The 15922-nt window shown below is 42.8% G+C and overlaps 1 protein-coding gene across 16 annotated transcripts in view; it reads right to left on the bottom strand.

The window, feature by feature from the left end:
• The window catches only part of TTLL5 (tubulin tyrosine ligase like 5), a 282100-nt gene that overhangs the window by 140777 nt on the left and 125401 nt on the right, over positions 1 to 15922 (bottom strand). For 13 of the 16 annotated variants that reach the window (XM_053224738.1, XM_053224742.1, XM_053224747.1 and 10 more), the window contains one exon: positions 13829 to 14016. In XM_053224738.1, coding sequence (XP_053080713.1) covers positions 13829 to 14016 — 188 coding nt within the window. The remainder of the gene's footprint in view (positions 1 to 13828; positions 14017 to 15922) is intronic. The other 3 variants (XM_053224740.1, XM_027066200.2, XM_027066201.2) reach the window with 1 other exon arrangement.

The raw sequence follows: 15922 nt of genomic DNA, 5'->3' as shown, positions 1-15922 counted from the left end.
AAGGAAGCCGACTCTCAGCCAGCCTCAGCCCCAGTGCAGGAAATCTGCATCTGACAAGAGCCACACACAGGTATTTCACGTGCCTGGTAATGTCAGGGAAGCATTTGCTGCCATGAGAAACAGTGGCCATTAAAAATAACCAAGACATTGGGGTCCCTGGGTTGCTCAGTGGGTTAAGCGTCTGACTTCGGCTCAGATCACGATCTTGCAGTTTGTGAGTTCGAGCTCCGCATCGGGCTTCGCGCTGACAGCCCAGGGCCTGGAGCCTGCTTTGGACTCTGTCTCAGGCTCTCTCTGCCCCTTCCCCACTCTGTCTCTCTCCTTCTCTCTTAAAAATCATTAAAAGGGAAAAAAATAAATAGCCAAGACATTTAAGCCTAAAAATTAAACTTGGTAAATATTCCTCCACCCCAGCCTTTCTCTAGCTGGTCAGCTAAGTGAATGATTGCCTGCGGGGAGATCTAGTCACAGGATCCCACCCACCGCTGCCTAGGCCTTAGGCAGATGCTTCACCCCTTGCTCCTCCCCCTCCTCTGCTCCACTCTCCTGGGGCTGCTCATCCAGAGGTTCCACTCCCATTCCCTTCTTCATGTCCATTGCCACGGTGACCTCGGTGCATTTTTTCTTGTAATACCAAAACGCTGTTTATTTTAGAGCCAGCCTTCCGAATCAGGCAGGTGAGCAAATATCTGAATGTGTGGGGTAGGGACACATTGTGCACATTCCATCTAGACAGGTGTTTAAATTACAGCGGGAATAAATACAGGTGATGGATTGTAAAGGGGGTAGGTGAAACACAGAGAGGGAGGCCAATTTCCGGCTGCTGGCCCGCCCAAGTGTTACTGCCTGCTACTGCTGTTTGCTGCCAGTGTTGTAATGAAAATATGATGGCATTGCCCTGATGGCTTCCCAGAATATACCCACCACCCACCCAGATACATAACCTTTTGGTATCCAAAGAGGATCCAGGGCCAGGCCTAACTAGATCACTGTTGCTGTAGTTGCCATGCTCTAGAAATGCTGCACACCTGAATGCTCAAAAGAAGTCCAAACCCGCTTCATATAAGCAAGGTCTTGGGTCAAATCTTAGGGGTATACACAGATTAAAATGTGGCCCATTAAAACGTTACCCATGAAGGAACTGGTAATCTAGCGAGACAAGACACATAGAAACAGAGAACAATATTCAAGGCCTCTAGGATGTGATAACTGCCACAATAAAAATGCTAAGGAAATTCAAAGACATCTGAGCTGGGCCTAAAAGGATAGGCAGTAGGATTGCTGTGGGGGTGGTGGGATGGTGGTGGTTCCTAGAGGGAAAAAGCGTTAAGTCAAAATGCAGAAACAGATAGGCAGGAAGAATGTCTGAGAAATAGGAAGCAGTCTAATTTGGCTAAATCTCAGAGCAATAGAAGATAGGAACAGAAAGAAAAAAATGGCTTGGGGAGGTCACTGAATGCCAGACTAAACATTTGGCTCTTAATCTAAGAGGTAACAGTAAGCTTGCTGAAGGGTTCTGATAGAGTAGTGCTATGTCAGAATCGTGGTGTGGGTAGACAAATCTAGGGCTATTTCATGGGCTGGGGAGAAAGGAGCTATTAAGGAAAACTAAGATTCGTCGAGAGCCACGGTAGTCAGGCAAGAGGTACTGAGGTCGGGATGCAGGACACGCCATTGCTGGCCTCTACTCACTTCCTTCCTAGGCTCAGGAGCGCTGGACCACGGAGCTAGAGACCTGCTTTGTAATCTGCCGATAAACACTCTTAAATTCATGTGTTCGTTGTTCGTGGTTTCTTCTTGGATCAGCCCTCTTTTGGACACATCTTCCCACGCAGCTGGCAAAGCAAGATGGTGCTGCCTGGCATTTTAAGAAGGGATGGTCAAAGAGTGGGCCTTAGTGCAAGTATGCCTGTCCTTAGATTATCTTGCCATGCCTCTCTTCAACAGTAGAATGGTTTGATGATCAAGATTAGGGTGTGGGCCTGGGGGGAAAGGTCTGACTAGATGGCTTGGGTCTAGGCCTGAGGCCTGGTGGGCAAAAGAAGTCATTGGATCATACACTATCTAGCCCAAGTCATCAAAGCTAGGAATTCCAGTCAGGAGTCTGGAACCAAAAATAGTAATAAGAGGTGGCTCTGGCCTGAAGAATACTCTCTGGGCATCTTCTTCTGAACCTCAAGGTGGTGACTATGGAATCCTAGATTTCAGCCACAGTTTGCCCTAAATCAGTGTTTAATGACCACATGGGTAGTAATTTCCAGCTCCACCATGGAACAACAAAATCAAACAGACTGATATTTAAGAATGGTGAAGTTTTAGTAGATATTTGGAAAGACAACACAGGTTAATGAAAAAAACCTAAGATGCCGGCATCCAGCGTGAGCTCTCGAGCCCATCAATCATCAACTGGTATCTGCCTCTGTGTATGCATATGCCATCAGTTCCTGAAGGACAAGACAATCTCCATGCATAGCAGACCACATTCTCCATTTCTATAGATGCTCTCTATAGATATGATTTATCTACAAATGTAGCCTTCTGCTAACTGGGGCTGGTGGATTTTCACATGGCTTTTACCTTTTTTTTTTTAATTTTTTTTTAACATTTATTTATTTTTGAGACAGAGAGAGACAGAGCATGAACGGGGGAGGGGCAGAGAGAGAGGGAGACGCAGAATCGGAAGCAGGCTCCAGGCTCTGAGCCATCAGCCCAGAGCCCGACGCGGGGCTCGAACTCCCGGACCGCGAGATCGTGACCTGAGCCGAAGTCGGATGCTCAACCGACTGAGCCACCCAGGCGCCCCGGCTTTTACCTTTCTTAACACAGTTCCAAGGTTTATCATTGCTGCTTGGAAAAACACAACCAGCAAATCTAGAGAGGGCTATGCCAGGAGGCAGGGATTACCCCCAACATGCAAACCGAAAGATCAGTTTATATGGTGTTTCATCACTGGCTCTAAGAAGGTCCTTCAAACCACTTTAGCACAGCAGGATCCTGGAATCTAGTTGCTACCACCTTGCACTTTACTTCCCAATGTCAACTTTATTTTTCATAAACAATCTCCCTTAGCTGCAAAGGATCCTTGTCACTAAACTGCTTCAAGAGCCTAGTGGTAGGGCTTAAAGAACTTCATGCCATGATTTGTACTGTATTATAATTGTAGGCTTATTTGCCTATCTTGGCCCACAAATTACTATATCTCATTCACTGTTGTATCCTCCGAGCTTAGCCCAGCAGGCACAAAAGCATTTATATACTAAATGAAGTGGGTCTCATCTACCCACAAGCACGCGTGTGCGCGCGCACACACACACACACACACACACACACACACACACAGCCTCTAGCTAGAAGCTAGACTCACCAGTGAGTGGAAAAGTGATTACTGTCACTGGAAGGCTAGCAAGGAAATTAAAGGTTCCAAATTACCTCTTTTTGCAAATACCACAAGGGATGGACTGCTTTGGCATAATGGGAAATAAAATAATCAGTGATTAGAGAGAGGCAAGTGTTGCTCTTGCTAGTGCCCTGCATAATTTTAGAGATGCGTTCTGCCTGGTCTGGAAGCCTTGGGCAAGGTTCTCAAATGTGGGAAATAAGAGCTTTGCGTACAGATTTTGCTCCTTGTCTGCACAACGTCTCTGCTGTTATGGTTCTTCTTGGCAGTGAAACTGCAAAAGGCTGACACTCCATTTGAGATCGGGTTGCATACATTCTCTAATGTTTCTCCAGTGATGAAAATCATGTAGTAAGTATGGATCTGGCACTTTGGGTTTTCCCTTTCTTTTATCTTGCGTGAAACAGATCTTGAACCTCAGGTTCACTAGGCTGTTTGCAAATGTCATGTATCTTTTTTATCAAAATGGAGGTTGGGAATTCAACGTGAAAGACCAAATAATAGCTACCACGTGAGCCAACTGGTGGCCTAGCGCTCCCAATGCAGCTTACAATCTTGGCATAGCTCAGGCGAAGTCTAGAGATGGGGCTTCAGAAGATCATATCATTAATCCAACAAATATTCATCAGCTACTCGGTGGAATTCTTCTCAGCATGGAGTGAACAGTGAAAACAAAACAAAACTCCTTGCTTCCATCAAGATTATACCCTAGTCGGGGGATATCACTGAAATAATATAAAGGATGTGTGAAGGAAAGATGATCATAGATTTGGAGTGGTCACTTTTGGCCAAATTATCAATATTACTGGCTATATGCTACCTTAGAGGTTTCAGAGGTTAACGTGGAGACCGTGGGTCCCTGGTTGTACCAAGAGGGAGCCTCACTGGAAAGTATCTGTGAAGCCTCTGAAATTAATGCAGATTTCTAAGTCTGAGTACACATTTTTTTTTTTTTTTCAGAACAAGATAGCCTTCATTCAATTCTCAAAGGGATCTCTGACTCAAAAAGGGTTAAGAATCACTCAGGATGTTACGAAGATTAATTTGTCTAAATCTGCATTCATAATGTCCTCAGAACTACACCAATATCATCTTGAGAACAATGCTTTTTCTATGTTATTCACATGCAAAGGCTCATCAGAATATGACTAAATCAATTGAGCATGCTACCAAAACTTTCATTCTCCTGACCATGGGGCTCCGAATGATTTGGAACAGGACAATGAAGTGGCAAGTCCTTCCTGACTTGTTCTAGTGTATGTAGCTAGAACAAAAGGCAGGCCTTGAATAGGAAACACCAGTGGACCAGAATCCACTTCACTCAGGAGAAAAGGAAAACCAAAAGTGCCAGATCTACACTTATTACATCATTCTCATCACTAGAGAAATTTTAGAGCATACATTCAATCAAGAACATGAAACAAAATCATCCTTAAACAGTTACCTTTCTAACTATTCTTTTAAGGCCACTTCCTGAGAATTTATAAAATCATCAGCCACAACAACCAACGTGTTTTAAGACAGCTTCAACTCCTGTGTCAACTCCTGGATCCCAATAAAATGAGCCTCAAGGAATTTACACTCTGATCACCAGGAGACACGAGTCAGAACATTAATCGAAATCTAAACGGGGCTAGGAAAAGCTGGGAATCTCTGCAGCCCCAGTACATCGGCACTAAGTTCTCTTGTCATGCACCCCCCTCTCTGTTGAACACTGTCATTTACACAATACACATACACATATCGACATTCAGTGCTCCAAAATCTGGAGAGTTCCAGATTAAGATTTGAGACATTCCTGGGAAACCTTACAAAACCACCAAATCACTTTGTAGTGTTTCCAGTTTATACATTTGGTTTTTATGAGTCGATGGGGGCTGCCACCACCAGTGATAAATAGATCTTTTTGCATCACTGCAAATTAAGAAGGCCGAATTTTGCCTGCTCAAAAGATTAGGCAAATTTATGATTTCACCATAAAATAATCTGATGAAGTGTTCGCTCAACAAGTAACTGATCATCTAGACAGACCCGCACATTTCTCAACCTGCTTTGGAGTGTAGAAGCACTTCTCATCATGAACTCAGAAGTTCAATTTGTTTCTCTCTTGTAGGCTCAATCATTGGCTTTGCTATAACTGCAGCAGTGTTCAGCTGATGCAAGGTTAGAGTCCTGAATCAAACAGGAGGAGGTACGAAAACACTAAAGGAAAGAACATGGCATCCTACAGACTTGGGTTTGGGTCCTGATTCAGCCATCTGCCACTTGTGTGACCTTAGCACAATCATCTTTCCTTCCAGCTTCTATTTGTTTCATCTGTAAAAAATAAGTATCCACATCGTAGGGTTAAAGAAATAATGCTTATAAAGTTCTTAGCACAGTGCCTGGTGCAAAACAGACATTCAGTTAATGTCAGCTGCTTTATTCTGAAGGGCAGTGTGGTACTCCCAATAAAAATGAAACATGGAAGAGCAAGAGTTTCAAAAAGAATATAAAAAAACTGGGACGCTTGGGTGGCTCATTCGGTTAAGCGTCCGACTCTCGATTTTGGCTCAGGTCACTATCTCAGGGTTCATGAGATCTAGCATACACTGTCAGCACAGAGCCTGCTTGGGATTCTCTCTCTCTCTGCCCCTCTTCCACTCACCTGTGTGCACTCTCTCAAAATAATAAGCATTTAAAAAATAAGTATTTAAAAATAAAACAATATAGAAACCAACAAAATACAGAAGAGAAATTCTTTTCAACTTAGCAGGGATGTGATAAGTACACCTAGCTAGTGTGAAGGTGCTGTATTAGCTGATGGATTAGAAAGAACTGCCATCACATAGATTATAACTCAATAAGAAATAAGAGATGAAAAATCACTATAATGGGCTTACTCTACAGAGAGACTAATAAGGAAGGGGCTAAAGGAGCATGGAGAATGGAAAGAGGACTTCTGGCTGGGGCAGCAGTGGGTTCTGCATTCATTTCTTTATTCAAAAACGTATTGAGTGCACACCATATACCAAGCTGAAAAAAAAATTGGTGAAAACATGGACACAGTCCCCATCCTTAACCAAGACACTTCCAGTCCAATAGCATGAGCACATTTACTGAGTACTACCCATGAGTCAGGTTCTGAGGCAGCAAAGGACACTGCCCCCAAAGGGCCCACCATCTGTTGAAGGAGACAGCTATCTGGACATGCACAGTGTGATGAGTGAAGCGGCATGTATATGAGTGAAGGGGCACCTGTTTGGAAACGTCATGAGAAAGACGTGGCCGCCAACTGACCTGTGAGCTGGCTCCGGGAACTCAGAAGCTTCTCAGCCCCTCCTCCCCTGTCCTTGGAATGTGGGCTCCACTTGCTGTTAGCGCTCCTAGAGCCTGCTCCAGGGACATGGCCTTGAGATGATGATGTTGTGTTGAAAACACCTGCATGGTATATATAGCTGAGCCCAGTTAGCGACTCTTTATAAGCTTTTAAGATCTGGTGGGCAGGTGCGGGGAGCCATTCGTCTTGCTGCCCAAAACAAGCCTCCTATGTAAGTTCCCTCTGCTATTATTAAAATTGCCACCTACCAACCTCGAGTGGTCTGCCTCCTTCTTTAGTCTCTCCCTGCCCTCTGAGTACAGGGGCTGCTTTCAGATTATACCAGGAAAGGCTTGAGAACCAACAGCAGCTATGTGGAGCCTGGACAAATGCATAAGGTTAGACATGGTAACAGGGGAACATTTCCCGTGAGAAGACAGCAAAACCTAAGGCGTGGAGACTAACAAATTCTGAGTGACTTGCACAAGAACATGTGTGATGGGCGAGGACAGGCCGGGGAAGTAGCCCGGAGCCAGATTCTAAATAAAGGCTTTGAATAACATTTAATAGCTTGGGCTCCACACTGTAGATAACAGAAGCCCCCTCGAGATTCTTGGGCAAAGGAGTATTATCATCAGACCTGTGATTCCAGAAGATTCCTTTACAGCCAAGACCAGGGTGGGCAGGAGACCCTTTGGGAGGTAACTGCAGCTGTCCAGTTGAGATAATTAAGGTCTTAAGCAGGACAGCAGATGTGAAAGTGAAACAGAGAAGACATATATGAGACATTATGGAGTCAGAATCAGCAAGAATTGGCAATTGCCTGGATGTACAGAGAATGAAGACGCAAACAGAGACAGGGATAAATCAAAGGCTCCATACCTAAATGCCAAGAAATGCAGTGTCACCAATACAGAGAGAAAAAAGGGAAAGAACAAATAGGTTTTTGAATACTGAATACTTCTTTGAATATTTTCAAAATATGTTTACAATACGTTGAGTATTTTGGGTGCTGGTAGGTGTTGTATGGAAACCAATTTGTCAATAAATTATATTTAAAAAAAAACACATGGTGCAAATGGAATCTAGCTTTCAGGGGAAAGAGGAGGATGAGCTCTTAGAGGAAGAACTAAAGGGCTGGAGAAGCTAAGAAAAGTTTTCAGGTAGGAGGTGGTCAATAATAGTGCTACATGCTGAGGGAGAAGAAGGATTAAAAATAGGTGACCAAGATTGGCAATCCAAGGTCATTAGCAATCTCTGAGAGAGAGCTGGACAAAATGTAAGAGATAAGGTCAGACTGTAAGAGTAAGTGTGGAGGGGAAGGGGTCGGGGACCTGGGCAGCAAGGGCATGTTACTAAAAAAATTTTTTTTAATGTTTATTTATTTTTGAGAAAGAGAGAGAGAGAGAGCGAGCGAGCTGGGGAGGATCAGAGAGAAGGAGACACAGAATCCAAAGCAGGCTTGAGGCTCTGAGCTGTCAGTAGAGAGCCCGACATAGGGCTCAAACTCACAGACTGCGAGATCATGACCTGAGCCAAAGTCGGATACTTAACCGACTGAGCCACCCAGGTGCCCCAAGGGCATGTTATTTTAAAACAAGATGGCAGTACAGGGAAGACAAGAGCTTGTGGGGGTTGGGGGTGGCAGGGTGAAAGAAAGGTTACTAGAACAAGAGACCACAGAGTAGGCTAAGGAACTAAGGAAAACTGGGGCTGAAAGCCTTGAGAGACACAGAGGAGCTAGGGAATTAAACAGGATCAGTTGCAACTAGGTCCTAGAGCTGGGAGGCATAGGGATCGAGGAGGAGAATTAGTCTCAGTACTAAAATTACCCCATTTTACAGAAAAGGAAATCAAGGCACAGGGATGTTAAGTAACTCGTCCAAGGTCTCACTGACTCAAGAATTCCTGCTTTTTCTATTTATCCTTTTCTGTTTCTAGAAATGGGAAAGAGTAATGTACACGATACAAAAAAGTGCAACTTTTTCTACCCAGAAAGAATACAGAACAAAAGGAGCTAGACTTGGAAAACAACCACCCAATCAGAACCCAAATGTACAGCAGTTCAAACGTGTCCAGGCACGCTAAGGAGGCAGGGGGAGAGTGCCCAGTGCCCAGCGCCCAACCTTGTGATAAACTGGGTGCCATCCGCCTCGGTTCTGGAGAACATTCGTCATCATTTCAGAAATTTAGCTCTCTCTCTGTCAATTTCACCTTCAAATTGGAAATTTTGAAATTAAGATTCACTCAAGGTCTACTGTGGCAGCTGCTGAAGCAGAAGAAATGATAGAGAATTCCTTGATACATGAGTGACTGAGAGGAACGAGTAGCCAGTGGAAACCAAACATTCCACACCTCGGCATACACCCTTCTCCAGAACTGCTCTAGAAAAGTATCAGGGTCAGGAGCAAAAAATGAAAGAAACGGAATGGTTTTCTTTTCCACTCTCCATCTTCATGAAAAATGTGAGAAGCAGAAAGTGTCTCCTCCCTCCTATGTATCTGTCAGCACATTTCCAGGAGGCCTGGCCACATCCCGGGCACCGGCTGGCTGGGGAACAGAGACTGACACAGCACATTCGTTCGCCCCGGAGCCCTCGCCTGGGTGGTCTGCTCTTATTCCTTTGATTAAACTCCCAGGCTGGAGGAGCTGGAGCTGCTCCTAATGATAGCTGGTCCTGAAATCTCACACTCGCCCGCACAGAGAGGGCCAGTGCTCCCTCTGAGTCGCAGCCTCCCACTCCTCACCACAGAGCCGGGCTCCTTCGCCACATTCTTCTGCTCACGAACAGCCGTAACCACAAAGGGCAACGTGGGCGCAGAGTGCTGCAGGGCTAACGCACACGTCTCCCAGCACTGAGTGAGGTGGAGAAAGGGAGACTCAGGATCTCCTCCAGCGCCCTGTCAGCTACCGCAGCGCTCCCCCACCCAGCAGGTGAAAGATGCTCCTAGAAAACCCTGCTTTCAGGGATGTACACTCTGGCTTCTAAAGAATCCCACCCCCCAAAGATAATCAGCCTGTCAGGTGTCAAGGGAAAGAACTAAATTTGACCTGCTCTCTGCTCAGATGCGTAAGGTACTTGCTGAATAACCATACGCTAAGGACACGTTATCTCTTTCCAGAATATTGAAAGCATACACATGCTGGCAAGCATTCTGAAGTGGCTACTGTGGCCACTTCGTGGGGCAAGGAAAAGTCTGAGGTTCTTAGGTGTTCCTGGCTATAAATAAAGTTAAATCATAACAGAGGTAGTGAAAGTTGTTATGAGCTAATAAATAAGGTTCTGTTTCTAGCCATGCAAATCCATAAGAACTTAGCCTCTGATGTAAATTCTTGGTGCTGCAGAGTTTTATGACCAAATTCTGGGGTTGTCGGAGTACTCTGCTTCTGTACTTTTGGCTAGGTCACTTTTCCTCGGCGTGGTCACCAGTGAGCAGGAAGGAAAAGGGGTGATGCTGCCCCGCCCTCCGATCTGCCCTCCTCCAGCTACCCGAGTGGTCCAGCTGAAAGGCAAAGCCGACTGGGTCTCTACGGCCCGTACCTGTGAGATATAGAGAAGTTCCTTCACAGAGAAAGCTCTCCTTTAAATCAGCCCTTGTCTTCTCTTCCAGCTTCCATCCTAGCTGCTCTCTGCTGATTCCCTATCGTCCAATACCACTAACCAGCCTGCTGTTATACATACATACATACATACATATATACATGCATGCATGCATATATATACAAACATACATACATGCATGCATGCATGCATATATACACGCATGCACGCTAGCTTGTGTTCTGAAACCTGTCCTCACCCTTCTTCTTCCACCCACATGTCCACCTTCAAGATTCAGTTTCAACACAATCTCTTCCAAGAAGGCTGCTCTGGCCTTCTCACTCCCATACACAGGCTGGGTTAGGTGTCACCTCTTCCGGTCGTACTGTTTATTCCCTAGAAATATCTCGGTTGTGCATTTTCCATGCTAGAACTCTCATGTGTTTGTGTGGCTGTCACCCCTACCAGATTGTGAGTTATTTCATGCCAAGGACTATGTCTTATATCATCCCCGTGGCTTAGTACCAAAGTCCGGAACATTCCTAACAGCTTAATAAAATGTTTTTGAATGAATAAATTTAAAAAACCACATTTGAATTAAAAGTTTTATGAAAAATGCCACTAAAAGCTTTAATGGACTAGGCAGTTGAAATTACAGACAAAATAAAATGATTTTTCAAAAATGGACCCAAGGATTTCAATTTTTTATACTCATCTTCCAAAACACAAATAATTTAACATCGGTGTTCCTTATTTAGTAGTAGGTCTCTTAATACCTTACCCAAAAGAGCAAGGTAAAGATACATCAGCTTATGGGAAATAATGAAAGTGACACTTGGGAGGAAAATTCATAGCTTTCAATATAGTGACAAACAAGAGGGAATGAAAATAAGTACCCAACTCAAGAAATTGGGAGGAAATAAAGCTAGAAAAAGCAGAAGGAAGAAAATTAGTAAAGACAAAACAAAACAATCAGAAAACATTAAGAAAGTATCAATCCTACTGGATAAAAAAAGAAAGAAAAAAGAAAAAAAGAAAAAAAAACCACAAACACAAAATAGGAACTGGAAACAATCACAGGTAAAAAAGCACTTACAGTGATTACCGAACACAAAGCTGCTTCTGCTGAAACAGCGTTGAAGGTTTCATGGTCCAAGTTGAGAGAGAAGGGCAGAGCTGCCCCCACTTTGGGTCTGCACCCCCCCCGCCCCCCAGTAAACACAAGAGCCAGAGCCCATACGAAGCCACTCTAATAAGTTATTATTTACTAGAAGAATAATAAAAGAATTTTCCAAATTCCAAATTAAGGAATTACTTTCTCTGAGGGGAAGGAGCCAGGTAACATAATTGAGCTTTTCAATAACAAAGTTCATTTTGGTAACAGTACATTTTATCCAAAAACTTAACTTTTTGAAATCAAATTAAAAATCATTTATTCTTGGGGCGCCTGGGTGGCTCAGTCGGTTAAGCATGCGACTTCTACTTAGGTCATGATCTCACAGCTTGTGAGTTCAAGCCCCACGTCGGGCTCTGTGCTGACAGCTCAGAGCCTGAAGCCTGCTTCAGATTCTATGTCTCTGTCTCTCTCTCTGCCCCTCCCCGGCTCATGCTCTGTATGTCTGTCTGTCTCTCTCTCTTTCAAAAATAAACATTAAAAAAAATTTTTTTAAAGTAATTTATTACTTGAAGCCTTTTATGGCTGAAATACCAGTATTTCCCAAATACATGGCATTTAGACTTTACAAAGAAGTTTTTGCATACTATCCTCAGGACCCTGTTGCATTTTCCCCAACAAATAAAGACCCTGAGGTTGAGAGAAGCTGAGTCAACTGTCCGAGGTCACACAGCTAGTCAGTGGCAGAAGACAGATCTTCAGATGGCTAGTGTAGTTCGCTTTCTCCCACCCTACCCTGCTCATTACAAACTACGGCCCCTCCCTCAGTCCTGTACCAAGCACCAACTACCCTCTTACCAGACTTTAAAAGTTAAGACTGACATCTAATGGCAAGTTCAGATTCCTACGAATAGGAGTCTGATGGACTTTGAATTCACTGGCACTGAAGTTCTCCTTAGATAAGAAAGATGGACTGAAGGAAATGATTTTCAAATTAGGATACAATCACCCTGGAGTCCACAGGATCAGAATCTTGCCATTTTGCAAGCTTCGTAGCTTACCAAATGACAGAAGTTGAAAATATGTAAACACTAATATTGGCTATGTTTCTTACTGTGACTGCAAAGAAAATTCCCTAATGCCTTGGTGCTTCTAGCTGCTCATTTATAAACTAGAAACATACACTCTTGTCAATGACCCGGTGAAAAAACGTGTAGCGGATCATTGGCCCTCTCCCTTCCTCATAGCCACTTCACGTTTCAAAGTTCCTTCCCATTCGACCATGGTCATGACATTCTAGTCCCTCTTCCCAGTGCTCCAACACTAAAATCTAACTCGCCAGCCCGTCAAGTCTCCGCACTGCCCTTGTAGGATCCTGTGTTCCTATTTCAAATCAGGCCTCCTCATCTGATCCCTTCAAACTAGTAGGGATTTTTAAAAGAAAATTCAGTACAGCCTCACACACTGGGATGAGGCTGAAGTAAAGCTAAACCTGACCTTTAATTTTGGTTCTCAATTTTATACAGAGAAACAGGGCGCCACCAGGGAGCAGTGTGTTGCCTACTTTTAACATGTGGTGGAAGTAATTTTCAGCTTCACTTTGTTCTAGACTTGATTATCATCACAGAGTTGCCACTAATTAAGACTCAGATGCAACAGAGAGATCGCAAAATATTACCGTGGAGTTAAATCATAATAATTTCTTTGGAGGACTTTGATACCGTTTTGCATTAAGGAAAGGGAGAAGATATGGCTTCCACTTCTGGTTAAATACCATGGGAATAATCAGCGAGGAGGGCAAAAACAATCCCAAAGTTCCTGTGAAAGTTTCATCTAACTTTATTGTGTTATAAGCTTATTATCATACATATAGCTTAAGGTCACAATTCTGGTATCTACTTCCATCTATTCAGCTTTCTGAACGATCTTGATTATATCACTTCTTCCAGTCTCAGTTTCCCCCATCTGTAAAATGGGGCAAATGATATGTGTTGACTAAAGGTGTGCTGGAATACTTTATTAACCAGTGCCCAGAACACGTCCTGAGATCATGAGATGAAAGGTGGTACAGTTGGAAAAAAAAAAAAAAAAAGAAAGAAAAAAAGTAAAAGGTAATGTTACGGCATTCTGGTAAAAAGATTTACAAGACTAGAACTCACTGGAAAATCATACCAAAGAAAGAAGTTATTTTTAAAGATCCTTTAAATGTGTATTTGACAGCTGAACGTTCAAGTCTGTTTATCCATGAAATGAGGACATCAGAGCTAGCAGCAGACTTAACTGTGGAATACCTGTAACAGAAGCTTATTTTCTTTACAGATGAAGAGAACACTTTCACTCTTCAGCTCACACCAACGCATCCTCCTTCAACAGGCATCAGCATATGGGAGACGAGCAAAGACAGGGAAGGACAGAGCGCCCTGTTGTTGATACAATCCTCGGAACCAAAGAGCTCTTCGGTCCCCCAACTGTCCGTACCTGCTGGGTGAGGAGACTGATGTGGGTGGATGGGGAATACTGCCTGGCCGCCTGCTTCTCAGCCAGCCGCTGGAGCTCGGCCGTAACCATACTTGGGTTGTACCGTTTGCTGGATGGAGAATCATCTTCTCCCTCTTTTTGTGTTTTAGCCACTCCCAAATGCAGCTTGTTTGGATGGCATGACCCTGCTAAAAAAAAAAAAAAAAAGAGAGAGAGAGAGAGAAAAGTTTTTATCCACTTCGGACAAAAGCCCTGAAAAACTTAGGGTGATGACAAATAAATGTCAGCCAACAGATACTTGACTGAATCCCAAGGATCTTGACAACTTAAAGAGCAATAAACTATCTTTGAATGCTCACACGAATAAAACTAAATCCTTACCATGCGCAAGAAACTCTTCTTACCGCCAAGTTGTTACAAGCATTTATTAACTATGTTTTTGTTTATTATGAAAGCTTCACACACACAAGATTTCATCACGGGCAGTGGGGAACAACCACTCCTAGAATTTACTAATCATAATGAATAAAAAATGTAGTTTTAAAACTCATTATTTCTTGTTATGTGACTCTTCTGGTCGGTTGTCTGTAACAGCTACTGCCAAATTAGCCACAGTTCTTCTTACCAAGCTCAAAAGGGAAAACAGAAAAAAGCAAAACAGTGTATTTAGATACAAAAACAGCAGTACTCTTAGAATTTCAAGTGACTCATTTTCCTTTCAGATTTAAATGCTCTTTTTCCAACTGTAATATCACAGAGTTCTATTATCTGGGGGCACTGAAATTCTGGTAAAAAGAAATTATTTAACATAAAATCAAGGTTCATATTTTCTCTATGATGGAAGTCACACATCTCACCGGAAAAAATTTTAAACCCAGGAAAGAAGAAACACTATAATGTGTTTCCTTTCTGTCCTTATATAACTGGGATCACTTGGTATACACAATCTGCTTCACAAAATCTGTAACTTTTCCATGTTGACTTTATTGTGAGATATAGAAAATATTATTTATAACAGATGTGTTGTTATAAAGAATACTATAATGAATGCTGTGAACTTACTATCCAACTCAAAACCACATTACCAATTAATGTGCAACAAGCCTGGGCTCCCTTGAGACATCCCTTACCTCCCTCCCCTTACCATTCATTCCCTTCCTTTTTAGAAGTATCTCTAATTATGTATTTGTGGGGTTTGTGTATGCATACTTACATAAAATACTAGACAATTTTGCTTGGTTTTGTGCTCTACGAAAGTGGTATCTTGCTATCGTAGTTTCCTAGGATTTGCTCTTGTCATGCAATACCATACTTTCAAGATTCATCTTCGTGAGGTATAGCTAACATTCCTTAACTTATCTGCTGCTTGGCAATCCATTTTGCAAACACACCACAACTTCTTTTTCTATTTCCCATCAATGGGTATTTTGGTTATTTCAAGCTTATTGCTATTATTTGCTATTTGCTATTATCAGTGCAGCGATGATCACTCTTGAAAACATTTCCTGGTGCACATGTGGAAGAACCTCTTTTATGCATATGCCTAAGAATGGGATTGTTGAATCACAGAGTATGTACATTTCCAAACTTATGTGATCATGCCAAAGTGGCATTTTTTACATTCCCACAAATAAGAGAGTTCCTATTGATCCACATCCCCTCTGACACTTAGTATTATGAAATATCTTGATTCTTCCCACTTCCCAGGGGGTGAAAAATCTCTCACTGTAGTCTCCACTTACATTCACTGATTGATAATGATGCCAAGCATGTGTTACCTCTTTTCTGATCCCACTGATCATTTTTCCATTTGGGTTCTCTATTTCTTATTAATTTATGGGAGTTTTGTTTATGTTTTCACTTGTTTCGTATCATATGATCTTAAAGATGGTCTCCTTTATTTTGTCCTAGAAGTTTTAAGTTTTGCATCTGAAATTGATTTTACACATAGTATGACTCAGTGACCTAATTTCATTTTTTTCCTGTATTATTAACCAATTATCCCAGCACCACATATTGAGAAACCCCTCCCTTTCCCCTATGTACAATGCCATCTTGGTCATGTATCAAAGTTCCATCTATCTGTGTGACTGT

Source organism: Acinonyx jubatus, chromosome B3, assembly GCF_027475565.1.
Source record: "Acinonyx jubatus isolate Ajub_Pintada_27869175 chromosome B3, VMU_Ajub_asm_v1.0, whole genome shotgun sequence".
Lineage (NCBI taxonomy): Eukaryota > Metazoa > Chordata > Mammalia > Carnivora > Felidae > Acinonyx > Acinonyx jubatus.
This window is presented reverse-complemented; position numbering and strand designations above follow the sequence as displayed.